This window comes from Amblyraja radiata, chromosome 1 (assembly GCF_010909765.2).
Source record: "Amblyraja radiata isolate CabotCenter1 chromosome 1, sAmbRad1.1.pri, whole genome shotgun sequence".
Taxonomy (NCBI): Eukaryota; Metazoa; Chordata; class Chondrichthyes; order Rajiformes; family Rajidae; genus Amblyraja; species Amblyraja radiata.
In genome coordinates, this window is record NC_045956.1 from 4676449 (window position 1) to 4689368 (window position 12920).

At 45.5% G+C, this 12920-nt stretch overlaps 1 protein-coding gene across 1 annotated transcript in view; it reads right to left on the reverse strand.

Moving 5' to 3' along the window:
• Positions 1 to 636: 636 nt before the first annotated feature.
• fat4 (FAT atypical cadherin 4) overlaps positions 637 to 12920 on the reverse strand; it is a 368131-nt gene continuing 355847 nt past the window's right edge. Inside the window, 1 exon segment of the mRNA XM_033015309.1 lies at positions 637 to 3273. Within this exon segment, the coding sequence (XP_032871200.1) occupies positions 1385 to 3273 (1889 nt within the window). The 3' untranslated portion in view covers positions 637 to 1384.

Below are 12920 nucleotides of genomic sequence, written 5' to 3' on the forward strand. Positions count from 1 at the left end.
GTCCACTTTAGGCTCCATAGCTAGTGTCCAATTTGGCCAACACATGGAGTGCAGAGGTGAAAACCCAGTACCAAGTCCCCAAATTTCTAGTTAATGACAATGGAGGAAACATATTTATGAATCAAGGTGGGATCTTACTGAAAAGAAGCTTATGCCCCTGTCCCACTTAGGAAACCTGAATGGAAACCTCTGGAGACTTTGTGCCCCACCCAAGATTTCCGTGCGGTTCCCGGAGGTTTTGGTCAGCCTCCCTACCTGCTTCCACTACCTGCAACCTCCGGCAACCACCTGCAACCTCCAGGAACCACACGGAAACCTTGGGTGGGGCGCAAAATCTCCAGAGGTTTCCGTTCAGGTTTCCTAAGTGGGACAGGGGCATTAGGCCGATGCTTTATCGTAGAATAACTGAAACAGCTTTTGTAAATAAATAGTTTATTTCTATATTTGGCATTTATGTATACAAAGGATACAGTATGTTACACTTATATCAAAAATGAAAAAAATACTGATGTTACATAAGTAACAAATGTAAAAAGTACTTAATCTTACTTTCCCTGAAAGTAAGAAACATGAAAAAAACTGTTTTCAAAAATTTCATATGAAAATATCTTCAGTAACAAACAGAGCTGTCTTCTTAAAGGTACTACACTGGTATAAAAGTAAGATTCATGGAAATTGGGCAGAAAGGATTTTAAAGTACACCCCAGAATTCCAAGGTTAGCTCTATGGCAAACTAGTCCAGATATTAATTTTTTTAATTTTCCCTCATATTGACTCCATGTTAAACAGTGAAAGCCAACGCACAGATTCTCAAGCAAGTAATGACAATACTTCCCAATGATATTGTATTAGAACTAATTGCTCTCCAAAAGCAAGACCGAACCATTCCCATAGTGCAGATACAAACACTTATGACAAAAATAAGTTGCACCTTTGTTGAAAAAGCAGATCTGCTTATAGCAAAGGCTGAGAAGAGGAGAATGGGAAATCTACACCCAAGTATGTTCCAGTATTGGCACAACCGTTTAAAGTGGTGGCCAACGTGTGTACTGCTTTAGTGCCAGCGGCTGAATAAGAAACACACTGTGCTCACACACATGTGTTTCTAGTTCTGAAAAGAAAAGTCAGGAAAAATATTCCACCATTGAAGAACGCAAACATCACTCCAATCCTTATGTGCTTTTATGCAATAGTTCTTTTATGGGCACCCTGAAAGACAACCATCATTTGAGGGCAAAATTCTTCATGAGCTGAAATGTACGGACTGCAGAATCTGGCAATGGTTTCCACGAGCAAGATAATTTTGAAAATAATCCATTAAACGGCTTGTAACTGTCTTGCAGCTTTTTATGCTGAAAAATGGAACAGTCTATATAAATTATACCTATACATATTCTTCTGCTTCTGCATCATTAGATGTCGCTGCACTTTGTGCAACGTTGTTTAACGCTTCTTCTTTTGCCTGTACTGTTGCCTTTTCTGGAAGTGACGCAAGATCTTTAAAAACATCCACATAATTCCCAAAACCAGGACCCCAATTTAATAGATTGTCCCAATTGAAAGCGCCCGGCGCAGCTCCATGTGCTCCAGGCTTGGGTTGTGTTTTGTAATCTTCATGGCTTCCCTGTGGGACTGCGGGGCTTCCTTCAGCTCTGCGGCCGTGATATCTTCGTGGTTTTAGTTTGCCACAGTAATTGCCTTCATCGTCTGCATCCGATTCATTGACTTGAGACAATTTGGGCATGCGCGAGGTGTACACGGCCGGTTTGTCTCTGTCATACTCAAACTCGGAGCAGGTGAAAGATTCGTGTGAATCACTGTCTGAAGATGATTCTGGTGCGGGTGTACCGTCGGCTGGGTTCCTCATTCTAGAAAGAGGTCTTCTACAGTCATCATCCGATGACGATCGTCCATGATCTGCACTACAGATACTTGGATTCCGCGGCCGATGGGTGTTGAGTCTTTCCACCTCCTCTATGGACAATCCCACTGGAGCTGTGTTCTCTAGAGGGATTTGCTCAATCGGCTGTTTAAGGCGGCTACCAGGCCTGGAGGCGTGACTGTGACCTGTCATGGTCTGAGGGCTTTTGCTCCTTCTTCCAAGTCTTGAGGCATAATTAAAGATGCCAGGCTGGCAAACATCCGAATGTATATCAATGGGGCTCCCTTCTCTCCTTGCCAGGTGCAAATCCTTTGCCGGACTATTGCGGTAGAAAGTTCCTGGCTTTGAGAATGGAGCAGGACTTTGCCGAGAGAGTGCATTAGGATTCTGGCAGGTATTATGACTCAGTGGGGTTGATCTCAATCCTTGACCATAAGACGGCTGAAAGCTTAAGCTGCTAGCTCCAAGTGGGAGAGGAGACTGTCGGGCAAATCCCAGTGGACTGTGTCTTTGGATGGAAAATTTCGGGGTGTGACTACGAAAATGCTTATAGTGCTGTATAATGTCTGCGTCTGAAGGGGCAATGCTGCTGGCATTTTCTATGTCATAATGCTCAAGTTCCGTTTCAGGTCCCATACAGGGTTGCCCACTTGGCAATGTGTCTGCTGCATGTTGAATATCCGTCTCGTCGAAGATCAAGTAAGGGTTTTCCCTTTCGATGATATCAGGCTTTGGAACTCCCTCAGGCTGCTTTCTGACACTCAGCTCTTCATCGTACGGCGGTAGGTTATCTGGATCATCAAACCCCTCATTCGCGCTCCCTTTCTTCTTCTTTTCCTTCTTCTTTGCATTCTCGTCTTTTTGCACTTTTGCCTTCCGACCTCTGCACTGGTTGCAGACGATGAGGCCGAGGACCACCAGCGCAAGGAAGGTGGCACAGCTGCCCACGATCGCCGGCACAGCCCAAAGTGGCAAAGAGAGCTCCTCGCTTTGTAGCTTTGGACTGCAGGTGTATGCATTATCCACTCCAGCTTTACACACGGTTCCCTGAGGACAGTGGACATTGACACATACCGCCACAGTCTCACACGTTTTCCCAATGTAGAGTTCCGGACAAGTGCAGGTGAATCCAGACTTTGGTAGAGGCTCACAACTCCCTCCGTTCTGACAAGGATTAGAAGCACACTCTCCCGGAAGGACACAATTGTATGAATACCACTGGTTCACACACATTAATCCACTCGAACATGGATTGCTGGCACATATGTTGGGGCCTCTGCATCCTATCTTAACAGATGAATCACTTTTTGTAATTGTAACATCCTTGTGCTGCCCAGTGAAGGGCAATGTTTCACCATTGTAAGTCACATACGAGATGCACCCATCAAAATCTGGAAGAAAAAGAAACAGATTTTCACACAAACATACCCTGCGAGGTTTGCACGGCAAAAATCTATATTTAACCCTGTTTAAGAAAGAACTGCAGATGCTGAATAAATCGAAGGTAGACAAAAATGCTGGAGAAACTCAGCGGGTGAGGCAGCATCTATGGAGCGAAGGAATAGGCGACGTTTCAGGTCGAGACCTTTCGACGTTTCGTTTCGGATTAGTCTGAAGAAGGGTCTCGACCCGAAACGTCGCCTATTCCTTCGCTCCATAGATGCTGCCTCACCCGCTGAGTTTCTCCAGCATTTTTGTCTACCTTATATTTAACCATGTAATGTCATGTACCCTTTAAATGATCATGAATGGCGAACTTAAGCCACAAACATGATCTTTACCCACACCAAATAATAACAAATTTAAATTAGTATATGTTTCATTGATGGATAAAGCATTAGGTAGCACTGGGAATTTTGCAAAGACAGAATAACATGTGCCTCACAATTGAAAAACCTACATTAGAAAAAAATCATATCGTTTAGAAACCCATTTACTCGGTATTATTAGTCCAAATCCATCTTCCTTGTACATCTGTGATCATCATAGATGAATAACGTTACATGTAACAGTAAATGCTGAAACGAACATATTAATAATGCATTCAGTCCCTAATCACATCCCGGAGGCCTATTCCAGTGGCTACACTATAGTCCCAAAGCGAAAAGAGTCATTTACAAAAAAAATAAATACCTGGCAACTTGTACTATTTAACATCATGCAGTAAGACACAGAAACTTTATATTTTAAAATAAAACAAAAACAGCTGTTGGAAAGATGCCAAGAATAATGCTATTGAATGTCTTATAACTTATAAATGAAATAATGGATTCATTTAAAGGGAACAATTTGTATGTTGACATGAAAGATCAAAGCACAAATTAAGGAGAGAAATACTACTGAACAGAAAGATTCCTACAAACCTCTGCAAGTCTCTGCTTTGAACTCTCACCTTGCAAATTAACTGACTTCCCCATTTCTCTGCTTATTTCTCCCCATCCACTTTCCACTTCATTTCCTTCCATTATGGAATGATTTTCACTTTTTGTCTTTCGGAATCTTTTCACGGTTACATTTTGAGTGTTTGTAAAAATGTATCAATCAGTTTATTTTTTATCACTTTCCATTTTGACCTCCAATGATGGGTAGAAAAAGACATTGTGGTCTACTTCTCAACCAGCTCTGTAGTTGGCTTGCCCTGTATATCACAACACATGCGTTCCCCACTTCCAAAGCCACTTTATGATTGTTCAGCCCATCAAAAGATCTTATTCCTCAGTTTCCAGCTCAAACAAAGCTTGCCCAATTGCAACATATTTTCCTCTCTTCAAGATAGACACAAAGTGCTAGAGTAACTCAGTGGATCAGACAGCAACTCCTGCCAATAAAGCAGGAGCATATAATACAGAGCATAATAATGGCTCCACCCTTCCTTTGGTCATCTGTTGCCGGTCCTGCTTTGTTCTGGCCTTTTCTTACCTCCAGTTCCCTCCCCTCTACTTTCAGTCTGAAGAAGGCCCCCGACCCCGAAATGTCACCCATCCATTTTCTCCAGAAATGCTGCCTGGCCCGCTGAGATACTCTAGCACTTTGTACCTATCTTCAGTATATAGCCAGCATCTGCAGTTCCTTTCTACACATTTTGTTTCCTCTCTGCAAATTGATGTAATGTGCATCGCTAGCATGTCTACCTTTGTTTCCGAATTCCGATCCTGCTTTTCTTTTTACATTTTGTGTGGAGGATTGTGAAGCAAGAGCAACAGCTGCAAAATGAATCTTGCTCGATATATCCAACACTTTTTGCAGGAATCAATCTGCAGGGCTTACTTTGTTTGCTCCACAAATGAGAGATAACGCACATGGTCATTTTATGTTAGGGTGCGATCATTTTGTTGGTATTAATAAACTAACTCAATTTTCTAAAATTGTTGCTGCAAGTAGGTATGTTGCAAAGCCTACCTGAAGCGTCGCTGAAAATCTGTCGCTGCGGGTGTGCGCGATTTTGGCGCCGTTTAGAGGGGGGCGGGTTTAAAACGCGATTTTCTCTAGGCTGTTCAAATCGAAGATGTTCAGCCTTGTTAATTATTAACGAAAAATCGCTGGAAGACCCCGTCGCAAAAGCTATTATTAGTTTTAAAGGCCTCGTATAATAGTTATAGTAGTTTAAAAATCAATCTCTAAACCCGCGACCACCAGCAGCTGTCAGGGTCCCATAGAGCAAATAACAGAAGGTATGTAGCTTATTTTTACATTAAAAAGGGCTTCTTAAGATCCCTTTATACAAAGTTTAATATTGCGAGTAGCTCATTTTGGCCCCATTATATCCCGCAGTATTTTTCTGGGCATTTGAGGGCACAAATCTACCGCAATGTGAACGTTCTAAACCAGCGCGTTCACAGGATCCCACTAGAAAGCTGATTTAAAATGGACTTTAATTTACAGCAATTGAACACTAAATTCCTTCCATTTGGCCTATAAATTAATGTAAATGAGATTTAAAAATCATGTTTTATTGTGAATTATTTATGAATATTATTTGCACACTTAGGCTATTTAAAAATGTTAATCATTTATTAAGAAATGGATAGATGTTTAGATCTAGTAATTGAAGTTTGAAATTAGCTACACTTGGGTAACTAACTAATTATATGCTTTAATTTCAGGTCATCCAAGTAAGATTATTTTATATTTGTTTCAGAATGGTTCAATCTATGATAACTAAAAATTTCATTCAGTTCTCTTAATTTTTAAGAAAGTTATGGGCTTTTGACTGTCTACGATCACAGCTTTTTTGTTACGTGCATAGAAAATCAATAGGGAACAAGATGCTAATTTCCAAGTATGAAAATGGCCATAACTTTTTAAATACATGAGATATGAAAGTGAATTAGGTGTCAAATTAAACTTCTTTTTATGCTTTATCTGATGGGATAAATTACAGACTTGATTTTTTACATCTCAAAATTTTGTAACATTGCTACTGCAAGTAAACAGTTGCATATCTTCAAACATTAATGTGGCATTCACTTATCAGACTGTCAGCAGAGGAATAAATGCAAATAGATTCAGGATGACATGTGCTAATGTGCAATATTGGTCCAAACTAATACTCCTTGGGCATCGTGTACAACTGCGTGTATCAATGCAGGACCTGCACACTTCAACATTTAATGCTGATCCTGGTGCTTCATCCTAATGACCATAACATCATGAGACATGGAAGCAGAAGTAGGCCCATCGAGTCTGCTCCACTCTTCAACTAGGGTTGCCTCTAAACTCCATCCTCCTCCCTTCTCCACATAACCTTTGACTTTTATGCCCCTGTCCCACTTAGGAAACCTGAACGGAAACCTCTGGAGACTTTGCGCCCCACCCAAGGTTTCCCGAAGGTTTTTGTCAGTCTCCCTACCTGCTTCCACCTGCAACCACCTGCAACCTCCGGGAACCGCACGGAAACCTTGGGTGTGGCGCAAAGTCGCCAGAGGTTTCCGTTCAGGTTTCCTATGTGGGACAGGGGCATAACTAATCAAGAACCTATCCACCTCCACTTTAAAAATACCCAATGACGTGGCCTCCACAGCAGTCTGTGGCAATTAATTCCACGGATTCAACACACTCTGGCTAAAGTAATTCCTCCTCCATTTTAAAGGTATGTCCTTTTATTCTGAGTGTGCCCTCTGGTCCTGGACTCTCCCACTACTGGAGACATCCCCTCCACATCCACTTTATCTCAGCCATCCGTAATGATCTGGGAAGGCGATGAGTGTGCAGGACAAAGGTAACAGTAAACATAGATGGTAACAAGTACCTTCCAAATGTGCCAAAATAGTTTGTTTTCACACTCTGCCTGAATAGTCTGTCTTATATGTGCACATATGTCTTTATGGTAGGGGAAATGAACCTTTACAATAATATATTAAGGATTACTTGTCTGTTCAAAAGCTTTTTATGATTTTTAGAAACATAGAAAATAGGTGCAGGAGGAGGTCATTCGGCCCTTCGAGCCAGCACCGCCATTCATTGTGATCATGGCTGATCAGCCCCTATCAATAACCCGTGCCTGCCTTCTCCCCATATCCCTTGACTCCATTATCCCCTAGAGCTCTATCTAACTCTCTCTTAAATCCATCCAGTGATTTGGCCTCCACTGCCCTCTGTGGCAGGGAATTCCATAAATTCACAACTCTCTGGGTGAAAATTTTTTTCTCACCTCCCTCTTAAATGACCTCCCCTTTATTCTAAGACTGTGGCCCCTGGTTCTGGACTCGCCCAACATTGGAAACATTTTTCCTGCATCTAGCTTGTCCAGTCCTTTTATAATTTTTATATGTTTCTATAAGATCACCCCTCATCCTTCTAAACTGCAGAGGATACAAGCCTAGTCTTTTTAATCTTTCCTCATATGACAGTCCCGCCATCCCATGGATCAATCCACTTCATTATTAAAACAAAAACTAAGAAAATTGCACCCACATTACATCAGACAAAGTCAACCCTTCAAGCTTTCTTATGATGTTATTCATTTCTGAAATAACTACGAGTTAAGATGGAAGTTAATTTCTGAGGCCAAATACTTTAAATTAGGTCTGATGATCTGCAAAAATACAAGTCCATGAGCCCCAATGCGAAGTTTGCTGCTGAATGCCAACATATTTATTGGACCGAAAAATGATGATGAACATTTAACAAGTGAGCCTGAATCTTGCTCCAATCACAGCCATTAACATTTTGGGAGCAGCTAAAGGGATCAACATAAATCCCAAGGTAAACTTCCTCTGGTCTTATGGGAGAAAGATAATTGAACACTCATTACGAGTGTTTATGGTGAATGGTGGTGGGACAGGGATAAATGTCATTCTAGATGCCATTCACCATTTCCCACGCACAGGCAGAATGGAGTTGCAGAGGCCAGGAGTATTCGCAACTTCCCAGGTATTGTGTTCCACTGCAGAAGGTCACGAGGTAGCTTCAACAATCTAGGCACACATTGTTCTAGTTTACCGCAGTGATTGTTATATTATTCTTCAGGATTTCAAATATCGTGAAAAGTCTAAGATTTCTTTTTGGTTTTTAATGTTGCACAAGTATTTTAAAAGCATTTTTATATGCTCAAAGTGCATGCAAGTATTTTCCTTAGGATTTTGGAATACTTTATATTTTAATCTATTGCAGGGCCTGAGAACTGGTATGATCATTAACAGACCTCTCCTCCTTCCTCTGTTTCATAGTGGTAACAGCAAGCAGTCTGAGGAGGCTGTCTGGAAAGGCAGAGATTTCGCAACTTCTCCCGCTGTCATTTGCAGGAACATCTATTACAGTCGGATTCTTTCGCAGAAAAGAGACTGGACTGCATTCATAACAGAATTACCCAGTTGTGCCAGCTAGCAGAGACAAATGCTGCTCATTTAGAAGATGCTATGTTGATTAATATTGGAACCCACAGCCAAATAGAACTTATCACCATGGTTCCCATTGGCAACAGTATCAACTTAGAGTATATGCAATATTTTGAAGCAACCATTGCACTATTCCCATATTTTATCCAAAATAATTTTGCGCTCTGCCAACCTACTTGTGGCCCTGTCCCACGGTACGAGTTCATTCCAAGAGCTCTCCCGAGTTTGCCCTGATTCGAACTTGGAGATTAACGGTAATGGCCACTCGTCGGTACTCGGGGATCTCATGGACATTTTACAACATGTTGAAAAATCTTCACGAGTCTTCCTGTGCTTACCTGCCGTTAGCGAGTCTTCCCGAGTGCCTGCCGTTAGCGTTACGAGCCGCTAAGAGAAGTTCCCGAGCTCCGACGTACCCGCTACGTTCATTCTCCGTGCTTACCACGAGTTTGATTTATTTAAAACTCGGGAGAGCTCTTGGAATGAACTCGTACCGTGGGACAGGGCCATTACTGCTTAAAGCTACCTTGATTCTTCTTTTGGCTACTCGTTCAATATTAGTCTTAACATCGAGAGGGGCGGAAAATTGGAAGATGGGAAACGAATGTAAGAGGAGTTAGTTCATGTTATTCGTCCTTGTTTTCATTTCTAGAAATACTAAAGAGCTTGTTCTCAATCTTGCGTTGAAATTCAGTTGTTCACAGTTGATCATTGTAGTCCACAATCTGTCCGAAAATTAACTTTTTCCAGAATGGATTGTGATTGTGACTATTTCCTGGTTGAAAGCCTCACAGTGGAAATGGGACTAAGTTTCTAAATCTCTGTGCTCTGGTTCTTGATTCCCATGGTCTGGGTAAAAGACTCTGTGGATTAACCCTCTCTATTCCCCTCAGGTTTTTCTACACCAATACAGGATCACCCCTCAGCCTCTTGCACTCCAAGGAATAAAGTCTTAGCCTGCCCAACATCTCTCTGTAACTCAGGCCCCCGAGTCCTGGCAACATCCTTGTAAAAAAGTCACACACTGTAAATAACTGATTCATCTGCTTTCAACGTTTTTGATTCATTGGTCATTAAGCTGATGGAGACAGGAATTGCAGTTCACCATTGTGTTCCGGCTCCGTCGTAGTAATAGAGTTGCACGGCGAGCGAGCGAGCGAGCGAGGAGCGAGCGAGCGAGCGAGCGAGCGAGCGAGCGAGCGAGCGAGCGAGCGAGCGAGCGAGCGAGCGAGCGAGCGAGCGAGCGAGCGAGCGAGCGAGCGAGCGAGCGAGCGAGGCGAGCGAGCGAGCGAGCGAGCGAGCGAGCGAGCGAGCGAGCGAGCGAGCGAGCGAGCGAGCGAGCGAGCGAGCGAGCGAGCGAGCGAGCGAGCGAGCGAGCGAGCGAGCGAGCGAGCGAGCGAGCGAGCGAGCGAGCGAGCGAGCGAGCGAGCGAGCGAGCGAGCGAGCGAGCGAGCGAGCGAGCGAGCGAGCGAGCGAGCGAGCGAGCGAGCGAGCGAGCGAGCGAGCGAGCGAGCGAGCGAGCGAGCGAGCGAGCGAGCGAGCGAGCGAGCGAGCGAGCGAGAGCGAGCGAGCGAGCGAGCGAGCGAGCGAGCGAGCGAGCGAGCGAGCGAGCGAGCGAGCGAGCGAGCGAGCGAGCGAGCGAGCGAGCGAGCGAGCGAGCGAGCGAGCGAGCGAGCGAGCGAGCGAGCGAGCGAGCGAGCGAGCGAGCGAGCGAGCGAGCGAGCGAGCGAGCGAGCGAGCGAGCGATGCGAGCGAGCGAGCGAGCGAGCGAGCGAGCGAGCGAGCGAGCGAGCGAGCGAGCGAGCGAGCGAGCGAGCGAGCGAGCGAGCGAGCGAGGAGCGAGCGAGCGAGCGAGCGAGCGAGCGAGCGAGCAGCGAGCGAGCGAGCGAGCGAGCGAGCGAGCGAGCGAGCGAGCGAGCGAGCGAGCGAGCGAGCGAGCGAGCGAGCGAGCGAGCGAGCGAGCGAGCGAGCGAGCGAGCGAGCGAGCGAGCGAGCGAGCGAGCGAGCGAGCGAGCGAGCGAGCGAGCGAGCGAGCGAGCGAGCGAGCGAGCGAGCGAGCGAGCGAGCGAGCGAGCGAGCGAGCGAGCGAGCGAGCGAGCGAGGCGCGAGCGAGCGAGCGAGCGAGCGAGCGAGCGAGCGAGCGAGCGAGCGAGCGAGCGAGCGAGCGAGCGAGCGAGCGAGCGAGCGAGCGAGCGAGCGAGCGAGCGAGCGAGCGAGCGAGCGAGCGAGCGAGCGAGCGAGCGAGCGAGCGAGCGAGCGAGCGAGCGAGCGAGCGAGCGAGCGAGCGAGCGAGCGAGCGAGCGAGCGAGCGAGCGAGCGAGCGAGCGAGCGAGCGAGCGAGCGAGCGAGCGAGCGAGCGAGCGAGCGAGAGCGAGCGAGCGAGCGAGCGAGCGAGCGAGCGAGCGAGCGAGCGAGCGAGCGAGCGAGCGAGCGAGCGAGCGAGCGAGCGAGCGAGCGAGCGAGCGAGCGAGCGAGCGAGCGAGCGAGCGAGCGAGCGAGCGAGCGAGCGAGCGAGCGAGCGAGCGAGCGAGCGAGCGAGCGAGCGAGCGAGCTAGCGAGCGAGCGAGCGAGCGAGCGAGCGAGCGAGCGAGCGAGCGAGCGAGCGAGCGAGCGAGCGAGCGAGCGAGCGAGCGAGCGATCGAGCGAGCGAGCGAGCGAGCGAGCGAGCGAGCGAGCGAGTATCTATCTATCTATCTATCTGTCTGTCTGTCTGTCTGTCTGTCTGTCTGTCTGTCTGTCTGTCTGTCTGTCTGTCTGTCTGTCTATCTATCTATATATCTATCTATCTATCTATCTATCTATCTATCTATCCCTTTGGCCCATCACATCCATTCCGACCTGTTTGCCCATCACCACTCAATCCCTTTCCCCTCTTGAATGTTCTGTGGTCAGGCAAATGTCAATGTTAGCAAGTTTCCATCAGTATTTATGGATGAGGGGAGGCTTCTTGCGTATGGCTAATGTTGTTGGACAACGTGTTCTATTTGATCATTTGATTGTGCACGTCGGGTTGATTGCATTGAAGGTTGCAATCTCCCACCCCGATGAGGGGAGGCGAATAGCTGTTGGAAAATAGTGGTGCTGACTGATCATTACATTTGTTTACAACCTCCAGCACTATCTAGCCTGACCATACCAAGGAAGGCAGCCTCACATCTCAAAGTCCTGACCTCCATAGCAATTGTGGCTACTCAGAACCTCACAAAAATTCTAACCCCGAACATTGCTGAGGCATTAATCAGGGGGTATGAATTATGTCGCATGAATTATCAGATTCATCTACCCACAATCATGTACCTACATTGTCGTTACAAAATCCTGGAAATAATGATTAATATGCCCTGAAAGCTGTTGATTGAGGGCAAAATATTGTATTCTGCTCTTATTTCAACCATGCAAAGATCCCATATAGAGACATAGAAAATAGGTGCAGGAGTAGGACATTCGGTCCTTCGAGCCTGCACCACCATTCAATATGATCATGGCTGACACAACCTCTGTCATTCACCTTGACACCATTCTTCAATTTATACAACTTCTGCATTCTATTATCCAGTATTATTGTCCTCATTAACTCACCTTGGCTTTCAGTTTTCCAATGTGTTAAAGATTGTCCTTCTTGGCTTTAAACCCTTTTTAATTATTTCCTCTCCCGATATCGGCAACATGCATCAGCTTGCAATTCCCTACTCAACTTCCTTAACCTTAGTACAACTATCTCTTCATCCCATCATTTTTGGCCACACCTCAACCATCTAGATGCAAACCTTCGGAAATCATTTGTCATTGTTCTCTGCATCTTGTTGAATAAATAGTGTGCGCCTCAAATATCCCCTACAGCAAATCATTCCATGTTCCAACAATTTCTGTGTGAGGACGTTTCGTGCAAAATGTTCTCTTACACCTCTCTACCAACATTCATCCCTTGCCACAAATTGGCCAATCAGAGAAAATTGTCCTTAGCTGTTCTTGTCGAAATAAAAACCCCATTGTAATTTTAAAAACTACTAGATTTTCTTGGCCTTTCTAGCTCCAATGATAACAGTTCCACTAACTCGTCTTTTCTTGTAATGAAAAATAAAAAAATAAAGTGATCCATATGGTGCCTTCCTGACCCCAGAATGTCTCAATGTGCTTCACCCCCAATTAAGTATTTGTGATGTGTACTTACTGTTGCAATGCAGACAAATACATCAGCCAAA